Raw genomic sequence first — 13,731 nt, 5'->3', positions numbered from 1 at the left:
TTTGATAGATTTAACATATATTTGTTTATATGAAATGCAAAGATTTTTTTTTTAAAGTTTTACTTAACTAAAAATATTTTAATTTTATTATTATTATTAATAATTAATATTCTATTTTCCTCTCGTTAAAAATAATCATACGATTTTTTTGCCATTCAAAGAGGTATGTTTCTCTCACAGTTTTTATTTGTATTTCATGATGTTTCGACTTATCTTTACGTTGTTAATCTCAATAGTTTCGTTCTGTTATGAGCTAAAAAAAAAAAATCACAGTGATCACTTAAAATTTAGAAGCATTAATATTAAAGGTTTACTGTTTTTACCTGATGTTTTTGTTTTTCATAGTGTGATTTTTCATGAATTGTACTGAATCCAATTAGGGTCATTTGGACCCGCAACAAAAATTGTACCCAGAATCTAACCAAAGTATGAAGAGCATCTCTGAACGAAAAGCACATTGAACCAAAATATATATATTCAATTATAATGAGTAATTTATTTGTCTAATTTAGAGCACTACAACAAAAAATGTACTACCAGAATTCAACACAATACTCAATGCAGTAACTTTACCACATCCATTCTTGACAGACAGTAGTGGCAGCTGGTGCTTTTCAAATGTAGGGATGCACACCTGTCAATAGCAAAGATTGTGTATTCACATACATTTTGTATCATAGTGACAGTCTGCAATGCTGCTAAAAGCTGCTTCCTATGTCTCACAACATGCTTCCTGTGCCATCTTAGAGCAATTGCCACTGATTTACAGATTTTACTCTGCCAGCTTATCTGAAGGAGGCATTTTCCTTTTGCCCTTCTCCTTAAAAAGTGACTCAAAGTCTGCCTCCTTCTCTCTCATCACTTCATTAGTTCCCCATCATTCCTTTACATCCTTCATATAATGCTTTTAATCTGCACTTCTGTCAACACCAAACTGTGGGAAATGAGGGTCCATGGGGCTGTCCGTGTTTTCAGTGGTCTTTTCTCAGAGTTTGCGCAAGGTTGGCGTAAAGTGAGTATGGCTGCCTTTGTTTTGTTTCTCTGCTGGCTCTGACCTCAATTATGTTCTCTCTTCTGTACAACATAAAAAGGCTGTTGGCTTTTCATTGGCGGCTCTAATGGAGAACTGCTGCTGTGGGTTAATGATGCCTGCATTACAGACCTCTGTAAGGAACAGTGAGGGATTTTCATCTGCAATAGTACCTCGACCCATGCTGGTGACAATGTCCGGGCATAGTTTTTCCTAACAAGTGTTGCAAAACAACTGCAAGTATATAGCTTATTAGCACTCAAGCAATGTGGCTGTGTGACTATAGTGGTGTTTCAGCAAAACCAGAGAGCGGAATAGTGTGTAGCTTAAAAGGCTACAGACAAAAACAGGAAATTAAATAGGATATAGCCTAATAGAGCTCTTTAAGTCTTCAACTACTGTAGACGTAGCTACTGTGCCATTCATTTAGACTTAGACTCTTTGCTAATTAGTACTTTGCTGGAGTACTTTGAGTCCTAATTAGGTGGTAGCTTATTCAGTTCGCCTGAACCCGACTAGTTCTTCCCGTCACGTATGTGAAGTCTTATTAGTAGGCTTTTTTTGAGTTTCCTCATAATAATCATACGATTTTTTTGCCATTACATAGTTCAAATAGGTATGTTTCTCTCACAGTCTTTATCTGTATTTCATGACGCTTCGACTTATCTTTACCTTGGTAATCTCAATAGTTTCGTTCTGTTATGAGCGAAAAAAAAAAATCACAGTGATCACTTAAAATACTGTTCTTAACACAATGTACAAGAATATTAACAGTAAAATATATATATATATATCTATTTGCTATTTAAAGCCAGGTAGCTATCCCGTGTATAATGTTGTGGGTCAATTCGACCAATACAAAAGTTAATTGAAAATACTGGATTTTGATGTTTGCGGGTCAATTTGTTCAAATTTATTTTTAATTTGTGAGAAGTATTAATATTAAAGGTTTACTGTTTTTACCTGATGTTTTTGTTTTTAATAGTGTGATTTTTCATGAATTGTACTGAATCCAATTAGGGTCATTTGGACCCGCAACAAAAATTTTACCCAGAATGTAAACAAGGTATGCAGAAGAGCATCTCTGCATCTAGACATCTAATGGAGTTTCCTCCATTAGAGGGCTGGTGCCCTTTAGAGGTAAACCTTCAGTCACACAATGTTGGCCCAGACTGCACCAACCTTAGGGGGTAATTTATATGGCAGTGCCCTGATAAAAATACCTGGGTATCTGCTCATCGCAATATGTGAACCTGGACCACAAAACCAGTCACATGGGTACATTTTTTTAAATTCAGATGTATACATCATCTGAAAGCTGAATAAATAAGCGTTCCATTGATGTATGGTTTGTTAGGACAACATTTGGTCGAGATACAACTATTTGAAAATCATTGAGAAAAACAATGAGAAAAATCGCCTTTAAAGTTGTCCATTTATGTTTGTGATTGTGCTGCATTCACTCACAAAAATAAATGTTTTATATATTTACGGTAGGAAATTTACAAAATATCTTCATGGAACATGATCTTTACTTAATATCCTAATGATTTTTGGCATAAAAGAAAAATCGATCATATTGACCCATACAATGTATTGTTGGCTATTGCCACAAATATGCCCGTGCTACTTGTGACTGGTTTTGTGATCCAGGTGTGGGTCACATATATGTTGGGTGGCGGATGCCGCTAGATTCTTAACTTAACTAAGGTTCAACAGTTTCAGCAGTTGGCACTGCTTGGCACGGCTACAATGATCCATACTCATACATACATACTACATACACCAGTACCAACAACACAAACCAGCCTTGAACCGATAAAGTAACAAGGTTAAGCTGGTTAGCATGGCCCAGTTAGCCCCTGGTGGTAGATGTTGTAACTACACCATCTGGCTGTGAAAAGCATCTTTCTCTACTGATGGCCATAAAAAATTACGAGTGTCTGTGGCGGTGGCGGAGCCAGAGTGCCCGAGGACTGAGGCGATGCCGGTGTGATGGAGGGCCGAGGTGCACCCGAAGGGAAGGAGGAGAGAGCTGCAGCCGTAGGGGTGGAGGAAACGGAAGATCCGCAAGTCCGTGGTGGAGGTGGTGTGACGACTGACCAAGGGGGAGCTGGTGGGATGAGGGAACCCGGTGGAGCCGTAAGGCCGAGGGTGTCTGGTGGAGCCGAAGGAGGGAGGAGCTAAGATGAAGCCGACAGGTCGACGGGCTGAGACAGAGCGAGGTGATCAGAGGCTGGAGGCGGAGTCACAGGATCTACTCGCTCAGGCGCTGATGGTGGTTGCTTTACCAGAATTGTGGCTTGTCTTTAAATCACCCATGAACAACAGATTCAAAGGCAATTTACCTTTACCCTTGTGACTGTAAACCATTAAGGGCTATCTAGAAAAAGATATGTAGTCCATATCTTCAGTACATGTCTAGCAATGTTCCTGGTCACAGCAAGCACAAAACAAAGCCAAGCAAAACAAAACAAAACAGCTATTAAGAGAGCACAATCAGATAACACAACTACAGCTTTGGGTCACTCATTAACAGACTCTTGGAATCCATAACCTCACTTCTGATGACATCTCTCCAGGGTAGTGGGCATAATTTATGGCCGACAGCTTAAAATGGATGTCATGTAGGTGCCACCCAGCTCTTACTGAAGTAGCTCATGGTGAAATGTTGCCACCCAGAGCCAGTTTGTGTGGTACATGCATATCTCATCATTTCCAGATCACTGAACCTATCCAAGTTATTAAGTCCTGTCAGGCAAACAGCCTGGGTGACTCATGGCGAGGTACATTTACTCCTGCAACGAACAGCCAATCTCTCCTCTTACAGCCACAGTAACACCATAACTCAAGAGCTGTTTATAAAAGACAACCAAATTGTAGATGTTGAGTGGTGGCTAAGCTGATTGCACCTCTTTCTCACTAACAGAGCAAAGCGAGAAAAAAAGCAAGAGAAAAAAAAAAGCAAAGTGTTCGAACAAGTCAAGCAATATTTAATACCCGATTCATTTTATGGATACAGAGGCAGACAAAAATAGTGCCAATTGTCATAATTACTCTAAGACATGCATTTATGTTAAGATTGTGTCATGGTCATTAGCCAGACTCATGTGTTAAGTGGAGTTCAATGAACTAATGAATGATTCAGTGCGCAGAACAGCTCACACACTAAAATTCATGAATTACTGTGCAAATGACTGAAAGAAAATGACACCATATTAGTGAATATCTGCATGATTGTAGAGCGCTTTCCATCCAAGCAATTTACTTGCACATCTACATATATATCGTACTGATGCAAGTTGTGTTTTATGCATAGCGAATACTGAATTCTGGGCACTTCAGTATGATAAAATGTAAATTAGGAGTGATAGCCATAGAGGTCAAAGGCAGACACTGAAGAACAATGACTAAAATGACTGAAGACTGAAATGGAGAGCTATGAAAGTGTTGTCACTCAAGTCTCACCTGGTCCCATGGACAGATGATCCCACCATAGAACATAAAGAGGTAACCCATGGCAACCAGACAGCCCCAGACGAGCAGGGAAAAAAGGCGGAGAAGCTTTTTGAAGACTGACTCGATGCAGACGAGGATGAAGATGGTGAGAAAAATGGCCAGAGTTGTGGGCACAGTCATGATGAAGGCCATGTGGTCCTCCATGTTCTGTGGAAACATAATGACATAATGACTAATTCACTCAAGCATTCACTAGCTGATAAAGAAGAGAACATTTTATTGAGATATGCTGAAAAAGAACAGCTTAAAAAAAGACAAGGCATAGTCCACTCGCACATTTACAGCAGGATTCAATTCAAAGAACTGAAAGATTTTTCTATGATTCAATGCCAAAATAGTGAAACAGACAAACTGTGACCCTAACCGTAGGCTCTTGACCAGAATGCAGTCTATTATGTTTGCCCAAACTTTTCCATTAACCTAATGGTTCTGTCAGAGTGTGATAGTAGTGTTTTTACTGTTGAATTATTAATTAATATGGACAATTAACGTTTGAAAGAATGTTTGCACTCAAACTGCTATCGGAATATGGTTATTTGAAAATAGGTTTGTGCTCATAAAATGTAATCAAATAATTAATGCACATTAAATACAACATGAAACAACATTTGCAACCCATTTCACTTTCATAATGTGCCATGTGCCATATTTTTGAGTAAAACAGGATATGCAATTAAATATTTTTGGCAGGACTTGATTTTATCAACTCAGAGTTGGTTTATATTAAGTGGGCATTTCATAAAAGTATCCATGCGACTTGTACTCTATATTTAAAGTCTTCTGAATTCATACGTGAGGAAAAGTGACATTTACATCCTTATGCACTGATAGTCAAGCTCCCTCCAGAGAGCTGAAACAAGATTGAGTTTAACTTGAGAATCAGATCAGTCCAACTTGAATTAATCATTCAGACTGATTTTGTGAACCAGATGGACTGATTCATTTAAATGAAAACTCATACAGTATGTACCACTTTTATGGTCTTTTTTAAATAAAAAAAATTCTATATAGCTTTCATTTTTATTTCAGTTGTAGTATTTAAACTTAAATGTATTTATTTCAGTTAGTTGGCAAGGCTACATTTCTAGTTCCCTTGCAAAGTGGAACCTAAACGCTGCGTCTTGGTATTGACGCTATAGGGAACGGTGTCTGAGGCATGTACGGTCTTATTTTCCGTAGGGAACTATGAGGCATAAGTAAGTCTGAGGCATGTGTAGACAAACAGCAATAATCAATGGCAGACTGGAGTTCATGATATCACACGCAGAGCAGCAGTGAGTATAAAAGGGTGCCTGAGCCTTTTCTGTCTTCAGGAGCCGCTTTTTTTGTATGTGCCAATAAGGTAAGAGTCCGTTGGAGCGTGTTCGACTCCTGAGGGAGCTGGATGAGATCATTATGTTGCATTTGCATCAAGAAAGTTGTTTGATTTTCTCCTCCACTGTCCCGTATAAGTTTGAGAGCCTTTTATCCGTTCTATATTTCCACATTCAGGTGTCAAGATGGAGGAATTTGTATTTGGTCTGTATCGTCTCCCCTTTGTAGTCAAACTATTTGCGCATTGTAGCCAATTTACAGACATGAATGCAGTGATCTCGTCATTGTAACTCGATTTCTGCAAACTCGTGAATGCTTTTTATCATAACTAACAGTACAAACATGATGTAAATAGAGATTCATTGTGCAGTGTAGACAGCGTCATTAATTATAATGTGAGTTTTGATGAGAGTGCAGAACTTATGCTGGGTACACACCAAAAGATTTTTTACATCTTATAAGATTTTCAAAATGTGATAGACCACAAACATGAGGACAAAAAATCCTAGATTTAAGCATTTTGCTCCTATAGTGTGTGGTGTGCCATGATAAGACAAAGACAGCACACCACACACAAACAGATTTTCAACCAGAGTCTCAACTGTGAACACAGGAATTCTCGCAAAATGACGCGAGACTTCAGAATAAGCATGGCGGACGATATGCAGGAAGAAATTGCGTTAGTGTTTGGAATGATTTTCACATAAAATTCAAGTGAAAAAAAACCCCATTGTACCCACCATTAGCCCATATATAACCTTTTATACAGAAATATATTCATTCTTTATTGTCTTTATTTATTCTTTATTGGATTTATTGTCTCTTTAGAAAAAGTTATAATCCCTCTTTTTTTAATCTTTTTTTTAATTGATTTTAAGAATTACAATTACAGTCAGGGGGGTACAAAGAGTAAAGCCGATAAACAAACATAAAAAGACATATACATAAACAGTGACAAACTTAAAAGTTAAACAAAAAATTTAAAATGTTTACAGATTGAAATGCACTTTGCAGCTTTCTTATTTTTCAAACCCAATATTGTGTTTAGGTATTGTAAAATGTCTGCTCTTTAAATGAAAAACAAAGGCTTGTTTCCTCCAAATTTACACTTATGAATATTAAATCTTAACACTCAGCTTCCTGCAAGTGTGTGTGTGTGTGTGTGTGTGTGTGTGTGTGTGTGTGACCGTGTCTGTCTTCCATCAGCTCGCTTTCTGATTGGATATTGTTTTGTTTCACGTGATAATCTCCAGAACTTGTGCGCGTTTGTCCTCGGGGTTCCCCTCACACATCAGGATTTCTGATCGTAAATATTAAACATGTTGAATATTTACGATTCGCGATCGGAGCGGCTCCGACGTTCTTCCGAGCAGGTTAGGACACTCTTAACACACCTCACACCAAGGGAAAATCTGATAAGATAATCTGTTGAACCATCAAGATAATCGGGACATAACTAGGATTGTCGGAAGGGGGGAAATCGGCCCAAAATCAGCCCGATTATCTTTTGGTGTGTACCCAGCATTAGTCACTGATAAACTCGCACTGTGTGATTGACAGCGCCAGTGATTATAAACGATTTTGAGATAAAGAACGTCTGACTGCAGGTTACATGAATCATTACATATCAGAAATCACTGATAACAGATTAGGCATTAGAATTTACTAATGTTGTGGCATTACTGTCGAGTCCATTTCTTGCAGCAAAAGTCTGTTTACAAAGCTTATGCCGAAATAGCGACTGATTCACCAAAGAATCCACAGTGAAACATACCGAAACAAACAAATAATGCTCTACTAAAACATTTGCATAGTAAAAAAAAACAAAAAAAAAAACACTTTACTAGCATCATGATCCTTTGGAAGGTAATGTTATTAGTAGTCCAGTAATCCTGTATCATATTCTCCTCATCTCACTAATGCGCCAGTGAGTGGGACCAAGGATGCGATGATGTAGAAGTAGGCATTGATCTGATTCTACACAGGCAGTCTTTCGTCGCACTATTGTTATAATGTGACCGAATTCTAAACTAGTCATTTTCGAGGCTTGGTTTCAATAAAAGCTGTTTTTGGACTAACAAGGAAGTTCTGAGTTCTGAAACTTACAGGATGTTTTAATAGTACAATGACCTCTTACATGTCAGAAGATCAATGAAACTTTGATTTCTCAATTCATGGCCCCTTTAGGGTCTAAGCTCCACTGTGGCTTCCTTGGGGTTTAGAGCCTGGGTGATGAGAGCTATTAGGCAAACAGCATTGTGTGCTGCTCTCGTTTGCCTCCCTTTCCTGAGTAAGGATAAGGATGTATGAGCCTTGGAGGAATGGCAATACCAAAGGTTGTAGCCTGGGCAGGACAATAAGTGGTTACCCATTCTTGGTCTATACTGAGGTGCTAATTACTGAGGTTTTTAGCACCTTGCATGCTCCCTTTGGTAGGCTGTTCAAGAACCACTTGGTAGTACCCCTTAGAGTAGATCAGGGTAAATATAACTATGATGGGCAAATCACAAGAGTCCCTCGGGTTTGTTTACCTCCAACTGTTGTTGGGTCTTGAAAAAGGGATGTATGCTCCCCTTTGGTGAGGTGCTTCTACAGGAATGGAGTAGAGGCTCCACAAGAGGCTCCCCTGCGGTGTGGTAGTACCGTAGGGTGTAGTTGGAAATGCTCTTTACGGTAGGCTGCTCCCTAAGAGCCTTGTCAAAATACTGGTACGATGTGCCTGGCATAGCTGAGGCTATGTTGGTTATTTTCCCTTTAGAGCTCTGCTCTTGGGGCCATATAGGGCTGAGGTCTGCAAGGGAGTGTAACAGCCGGGACTTCCCTTGCTGTAGAGCATAGAAGCTTGTAGATCTTTCCGAGCATCTGGGAGCATTGGCTTAGGGAGTAGTGCCACCATATAAGCACATGGGATGCGCCCATGGGGTTGACACGGTTTTTCTCAGTCGAGTAATCCGTAGAGTTAATTTATGCTATGCCCACTATGTTGTGCATATTCAGAGTCTAGTGAGAAGAGAGGCTGGCATTCCATCAGTATTGTGAAGTGGGTATTGGTTAATACCAAGACGCAATATCAAAGTTCCATTTCGAAAAGTCACTGCGTCTCGTTGTCATACATCGGGCTTGCCTGTGCGTCTTCTTCAGACAAAGGAGTTGTTATCGTGTAACTCAGGCTACGTCTACATTAATCCGGATACATTTGAAAACGGCGTTTTCGTTTATAAACGCTCTCCGTCCACACTAGCGTTTTCAAGCGTTTTCGGACGTTTCAGTGTGGATGAGAAACTTTTGAAAAACGCCTGAAAACGCGAAATTCACCTTTATTGCGCATGTGTAAAACCCCACAAACGCTCACTGATATGATTCAGATGGAAAAATAAATAATAAAGTTATCGCGCAATTCTTCTGACAGGATAATTTTATTTAGTAAAATATCTCACCATTCACTGATGCGTCCAGGTCGCACGCAGACACCATATGTTTGGTCTAAAACGCGACTGTTCTCATGTATTACCGCAGGACAGCAAATGTGAGTAAATTCTGTCATCTTTGCAGGACTGTGATATGAAGAGTGTGCAATGTAGAATATTTTTAGCAATAGTGTGAAAGTGAATAGCACATAACAGGCACAATACTGGTATAAACGTGAATACCTATTGGTACAATATGCGTCACATGACTAAAATTACGTCATCGTTTTTAAATCTCTCCGGTTTCACAGTCCACACTACAACGCAAAAACGGCGTTTTCAAATGTATACGCTTTGGAGTGCGTTTTCAAAAAGCTTCGTTTTCCTTAATAAAAACGCCGTCTCAGTGTGGACGGAAGGCCAAAACGGAGAGAAAAAGATGCGTTTTCAAACGAAAACGTATTAGTGTGGACATGGCCTCAGGTGCCCTTTTATACTCACAGGCGCTCTAAGTGTGATGCCATGGACTGTCTTCTGCCAATGATTATGTTTTCATTTAAGTTTTTCTTGTAGTATTTATATTTTATTTCAGCCTTATTTCAAGTACCTGAAAAGATTTTCAAAAGCTTTAGTTTTAGTTAGCAATAACAACGTGGCATGAGGGTGAATAAATGATGACAGAATGTTCATTTTTATAAAAGTATATATGGTCAATTTAATATCATGCTGACTTTAAAGAGGCAAACAAAACCTGTATGAAATATTTGCATGTCACCACAACCTTTCATTAAGTCTTTTTTTTACCTGTAGCTCTCGTAACCATTCAGTAGTTTTCTGTGCAGCTCAAAGTAACACACTTACAGACTGTTCATCAACTGCAGACAGAGACAGAAATAGACCGAGCTGCGGCAGGAGGATACAGTCAAAGGGGGGAATTTTAATAACTACATTATAGCTACATTATCTATGCAGATTTATTGAAGATGTCTAATGACATATGCCATTGAGGTTTTATTTCGGTTAGAATTGACTTCGTCCTCTGGCCATCATTAAAACTATTATACAATTTTTTTCATTTTTTTTTTCAATTCAGTTAGTAATTATTTATTTGAGGTATGTGTGTGTGGCTCATACTGGTACTGTAGATGTCAGTAATATGGTGTTGCACCATCGGTTCGGATGACTGTGTGTGTGTTTTGTGAATGATGAGAGAGCATTGAGCTGGCAAACTCACTGTAATATAATGCCTGTACCACAGTATGACTCACCAGCCATCAGATGAGACACCCCAGGGAGTACTACAAATTCAAGGGAACTCTGGCACGCAGATCGAATCTCAATGAACTCTCGGGGAACACACCCTTTCTGTTTCCATTAACCAGACAGACAGACAGACAGACAGACAGAGAAGAGCCCAAAACCTGCTTTAATTTTTCATGCACTGAAATAACATAACATTAATTATAACTTGATTTTGAAACTGGAAAAAAAAAAGAAATATATATATTTGATGCTTGAATGTGAAAAAATTGGCATCACAAAGCTAGGGTGTTCTGGGTGGTTGTTACTAGCCTAGGACAATAGAGTGCTGCAGGGATGACATATTTTTGTAGGCCAAAACCTGGAAACGAGTTTTTAGCATGTCTGATTCCATCATTCTGAATTAAATGGAGTTTTGAATGGGTTTTTGTTTAAATGCTAAAAATACGGTCTGTTGTGAACACAAGCTCAAGATATTTCACATTTTATTACAGTATATGACAGAAAATACATCAGTTATACCCCCTTGTGATTTTCTTTTAAAGCTTTTACTTGTCTTGAAAAAGGCAGTTGCTAACAAGTGGTTAAATGGGACTATAGAGGTTGACGGGGACATTAAACACCATCACTGGGTAAACTCATCCACTCACTAGTCCACTTCTACAACATCACCATGCTCTTGCAAACTATAACTCAAAATTTCAGGGGAAATGGTTTTAAATAAAGACTGAAAGAGCTATAGTCATGTGACCGTGGCATTGTTTGTTTATAGGATTGTTCATGTTCAGCTTTTTAGGCCTACTTCTGGCGATTGTGTTTAGGCTTCAAAATTCATTTAAGTTGTGTTCATTTGTGTGACTATCAGGATGAACAAAACTTTTTTTTATTCCTTTCTTTTTGTGTGTTGTGGTGTTATGTGTTTGTTCTTGCTGATTGAATGGCTAGTTGTGAAACACATTGCCCCTTGGGGATAATAAAGTTGACCTAACCTAAAAATACATCATAACTGCAGCATGTTTCTTCGACATACACTCTTATATCCCAGGTGTTGATTTTTATTAAGTTAAACTATTATAAACAAATTATTATTATTTATTAATCAAAATATCATGTCCACAATCATCTTGACATCACAGAATATAATTTGAGATGTGGTGGAAATGTTCAAAAAAATTTAAAACAAAGCAAACCAAAGACAAACAAAATGACAATTACAGAGAGGACAAATTTAGTCTATGTAATTAATTGTATTTTAAGAGAGGTTAAGTCCCCAGGGCCAAAAGTGCCCATAGTATATATAAAAAACAACAACAACAACAACTCATAATCTATGTCCATTTTTGTTGTCCAGAATCTTTATTCATTTGGTATTGAGCCTGATTTCTTATAAAAGTAATATCACACCTCTCCTAAACAAATAATACAATCTCTATAGCAGAAGTAATGCAAGTTACACTCCAAGGGTTACTATTTAGGGTTTGTTTAAATCCCTAACCCTCCAATATGCAATGAAATTGCTTGCCTTATCAAACACCACCAACAATGTGCACCCATCTGACGTTCCCCTTCCTCTTTCCAGGACAATTATAATTAAACGTCTACATCAAGGTAATGATTCACTGCAAACATGATTAGCCTTAAAATCCTTATTTTAGGCCCATTCCCACAAGCCCCTCTACTCTCATCACTCTTTCATCCCTCACAGCATGAATCAGACTTGGCTCCTATCAGTCTCTTTTATTCACGTTATCAAGGGCCAGAGCTCATGTAGCCAGCTGATTGTGCATTTGAGCCCATTTAAGTCCATTTAAGACCAACTCCATTTTGCAGGGTCCACAAAAGCAAAGAAACGCACACATGGGCGTTCTTTGTTACAGCACTATCCCTTCCACAGCCACTTCCTGTCCATTTGTCTGAGTGTCTCAGTTTAATGTGAGTTAGGGATGGTTTGTGTGTGTTTTCTGTGGTTCCGCCGCAGCCCTGCAGACTTGCTGATGGTACAAAAATGCAAAACATGCCACTGACCGTCAGCAGAATGCAAACTTACATCGTACCCACATACTCATGTCTTTTAACTCCCAATACATGAGCTATACTTTCATTATCTCATGATTTCAGAGAAAAGATCAAATAAATAAATGCAGAAGAAAAAAATAATTGATTATTATGACCGCCGCTAGCGTAGCTAGCGAAAGCGGTCATATAGGGATTGTCAAAGTTTTTTTTTTTTTTTTTTCGTCAATCTACTGAATTTTCCGTCAACGATACCAGGGACACCGAAACACCGGGGAACATGAAATTTGGTGGGCATGTAGTCCCACTAGACTTTTACGGAAAAATTTCGTTTGGTCCCCGGGGGCCACTCCCCCCCACGCGCTGGGCCCCCCCCAAACCCAAAAAATGCAGTTTTTCCTAAATAACTACTTGAACCGTGGAACCGAGGATGAAGAAATTTTTATGGTATGTTGGTCTTAAGGGCCCACATCAACCTAGCCCATAATCACTCATTTGTGATTTGCGCCCCTCCCATAAAAAATGAAAATGCAATATTATTCTGCTTTAATCGCCCCTATCTTCAGTGGAGATGTTCAGAACTGCACCATATTTCATGTGTATGATTAACTTGACATCCTCTGGGGGTATGCTAAGTTTCGTAGAATTTCATCCATGGGGGGGTATAAAATAAATTAATTTATGTGCACATTTAGTGACTGTACACTCATCGGCCTGTAGATGGTGCTGTTGAGCGAAGGGTTGCTGGTTTAGGATGATACTGTCACACACACACATGCAGGAATACAAACAAACGCAAGCATGCACACACACTGACATCCACACGCACAGACACACACCCATACACACACATACAAATCCACATGCACAGACAAACACACATGCGCACACACAAACACACACACATACACACACACACAGACAGACATGCACATACTACTACTTTTTTTAGGTATATACATAAACACGCAATACAGCCAAATTGCTCCACGTCATTTATTTTTGTGGAAAGCCAGTGCAGGCCTGAGCGGCGGTCATATTTTGTACCGCCATGCGGTAGATCTAGTTGAAATACATTTTAAAATGTGCATAATTCCACCGCTGTGCACCTGTATTTTTTGGAAGAGTATGAAGTCATGCATTTTTCATAATCTTATTATTCTTCCAAAGCATTGACACACAAGCATC

General features: G+C 38.8%; 1 protein-coding gene across 2 annotated transcripts in view; it reads right to left on the bottom strand.

Moving 5' to 3' along the window:
• Positions 1-13,731, bottom strand: part of adcy2b (adenylate cyclase 2b (brain)) — a 63,015-nt gene that overhangs the window by 40,683 nt on the left and 8,601 nt on the right. For both annotated transcript variants that reach the window (XM_084423180.1, XM_084423179.1), the window contains exon 2: positions 4,499-4,696. In XM_084423180.1, the coding sequence (XP_084279306.1) occupies positions 4,499-4,696 (198 nt within the window). The remainder of the gene's footprint in view (positions 1-4,498; positions 4,697-13,731) is intronic.

The sequence above is a fragment of the Rutilus rutilus genome (assembly GCF_951802725.1).
Source record: "Rutilus rutilus genome assembly, chromosome: 11".
In the NCBI taxonomy this organism is placed as follows: domain Eukaryota; kingdom Metazoa; phylum Chordata; class Actinopteri; order Cypriniformes; family Leuciscidae; genus Rutilus; species Rutilus rutilus.
This window is presented reverse-complemented; position numbering and strand designations above follow the sequence as displayed.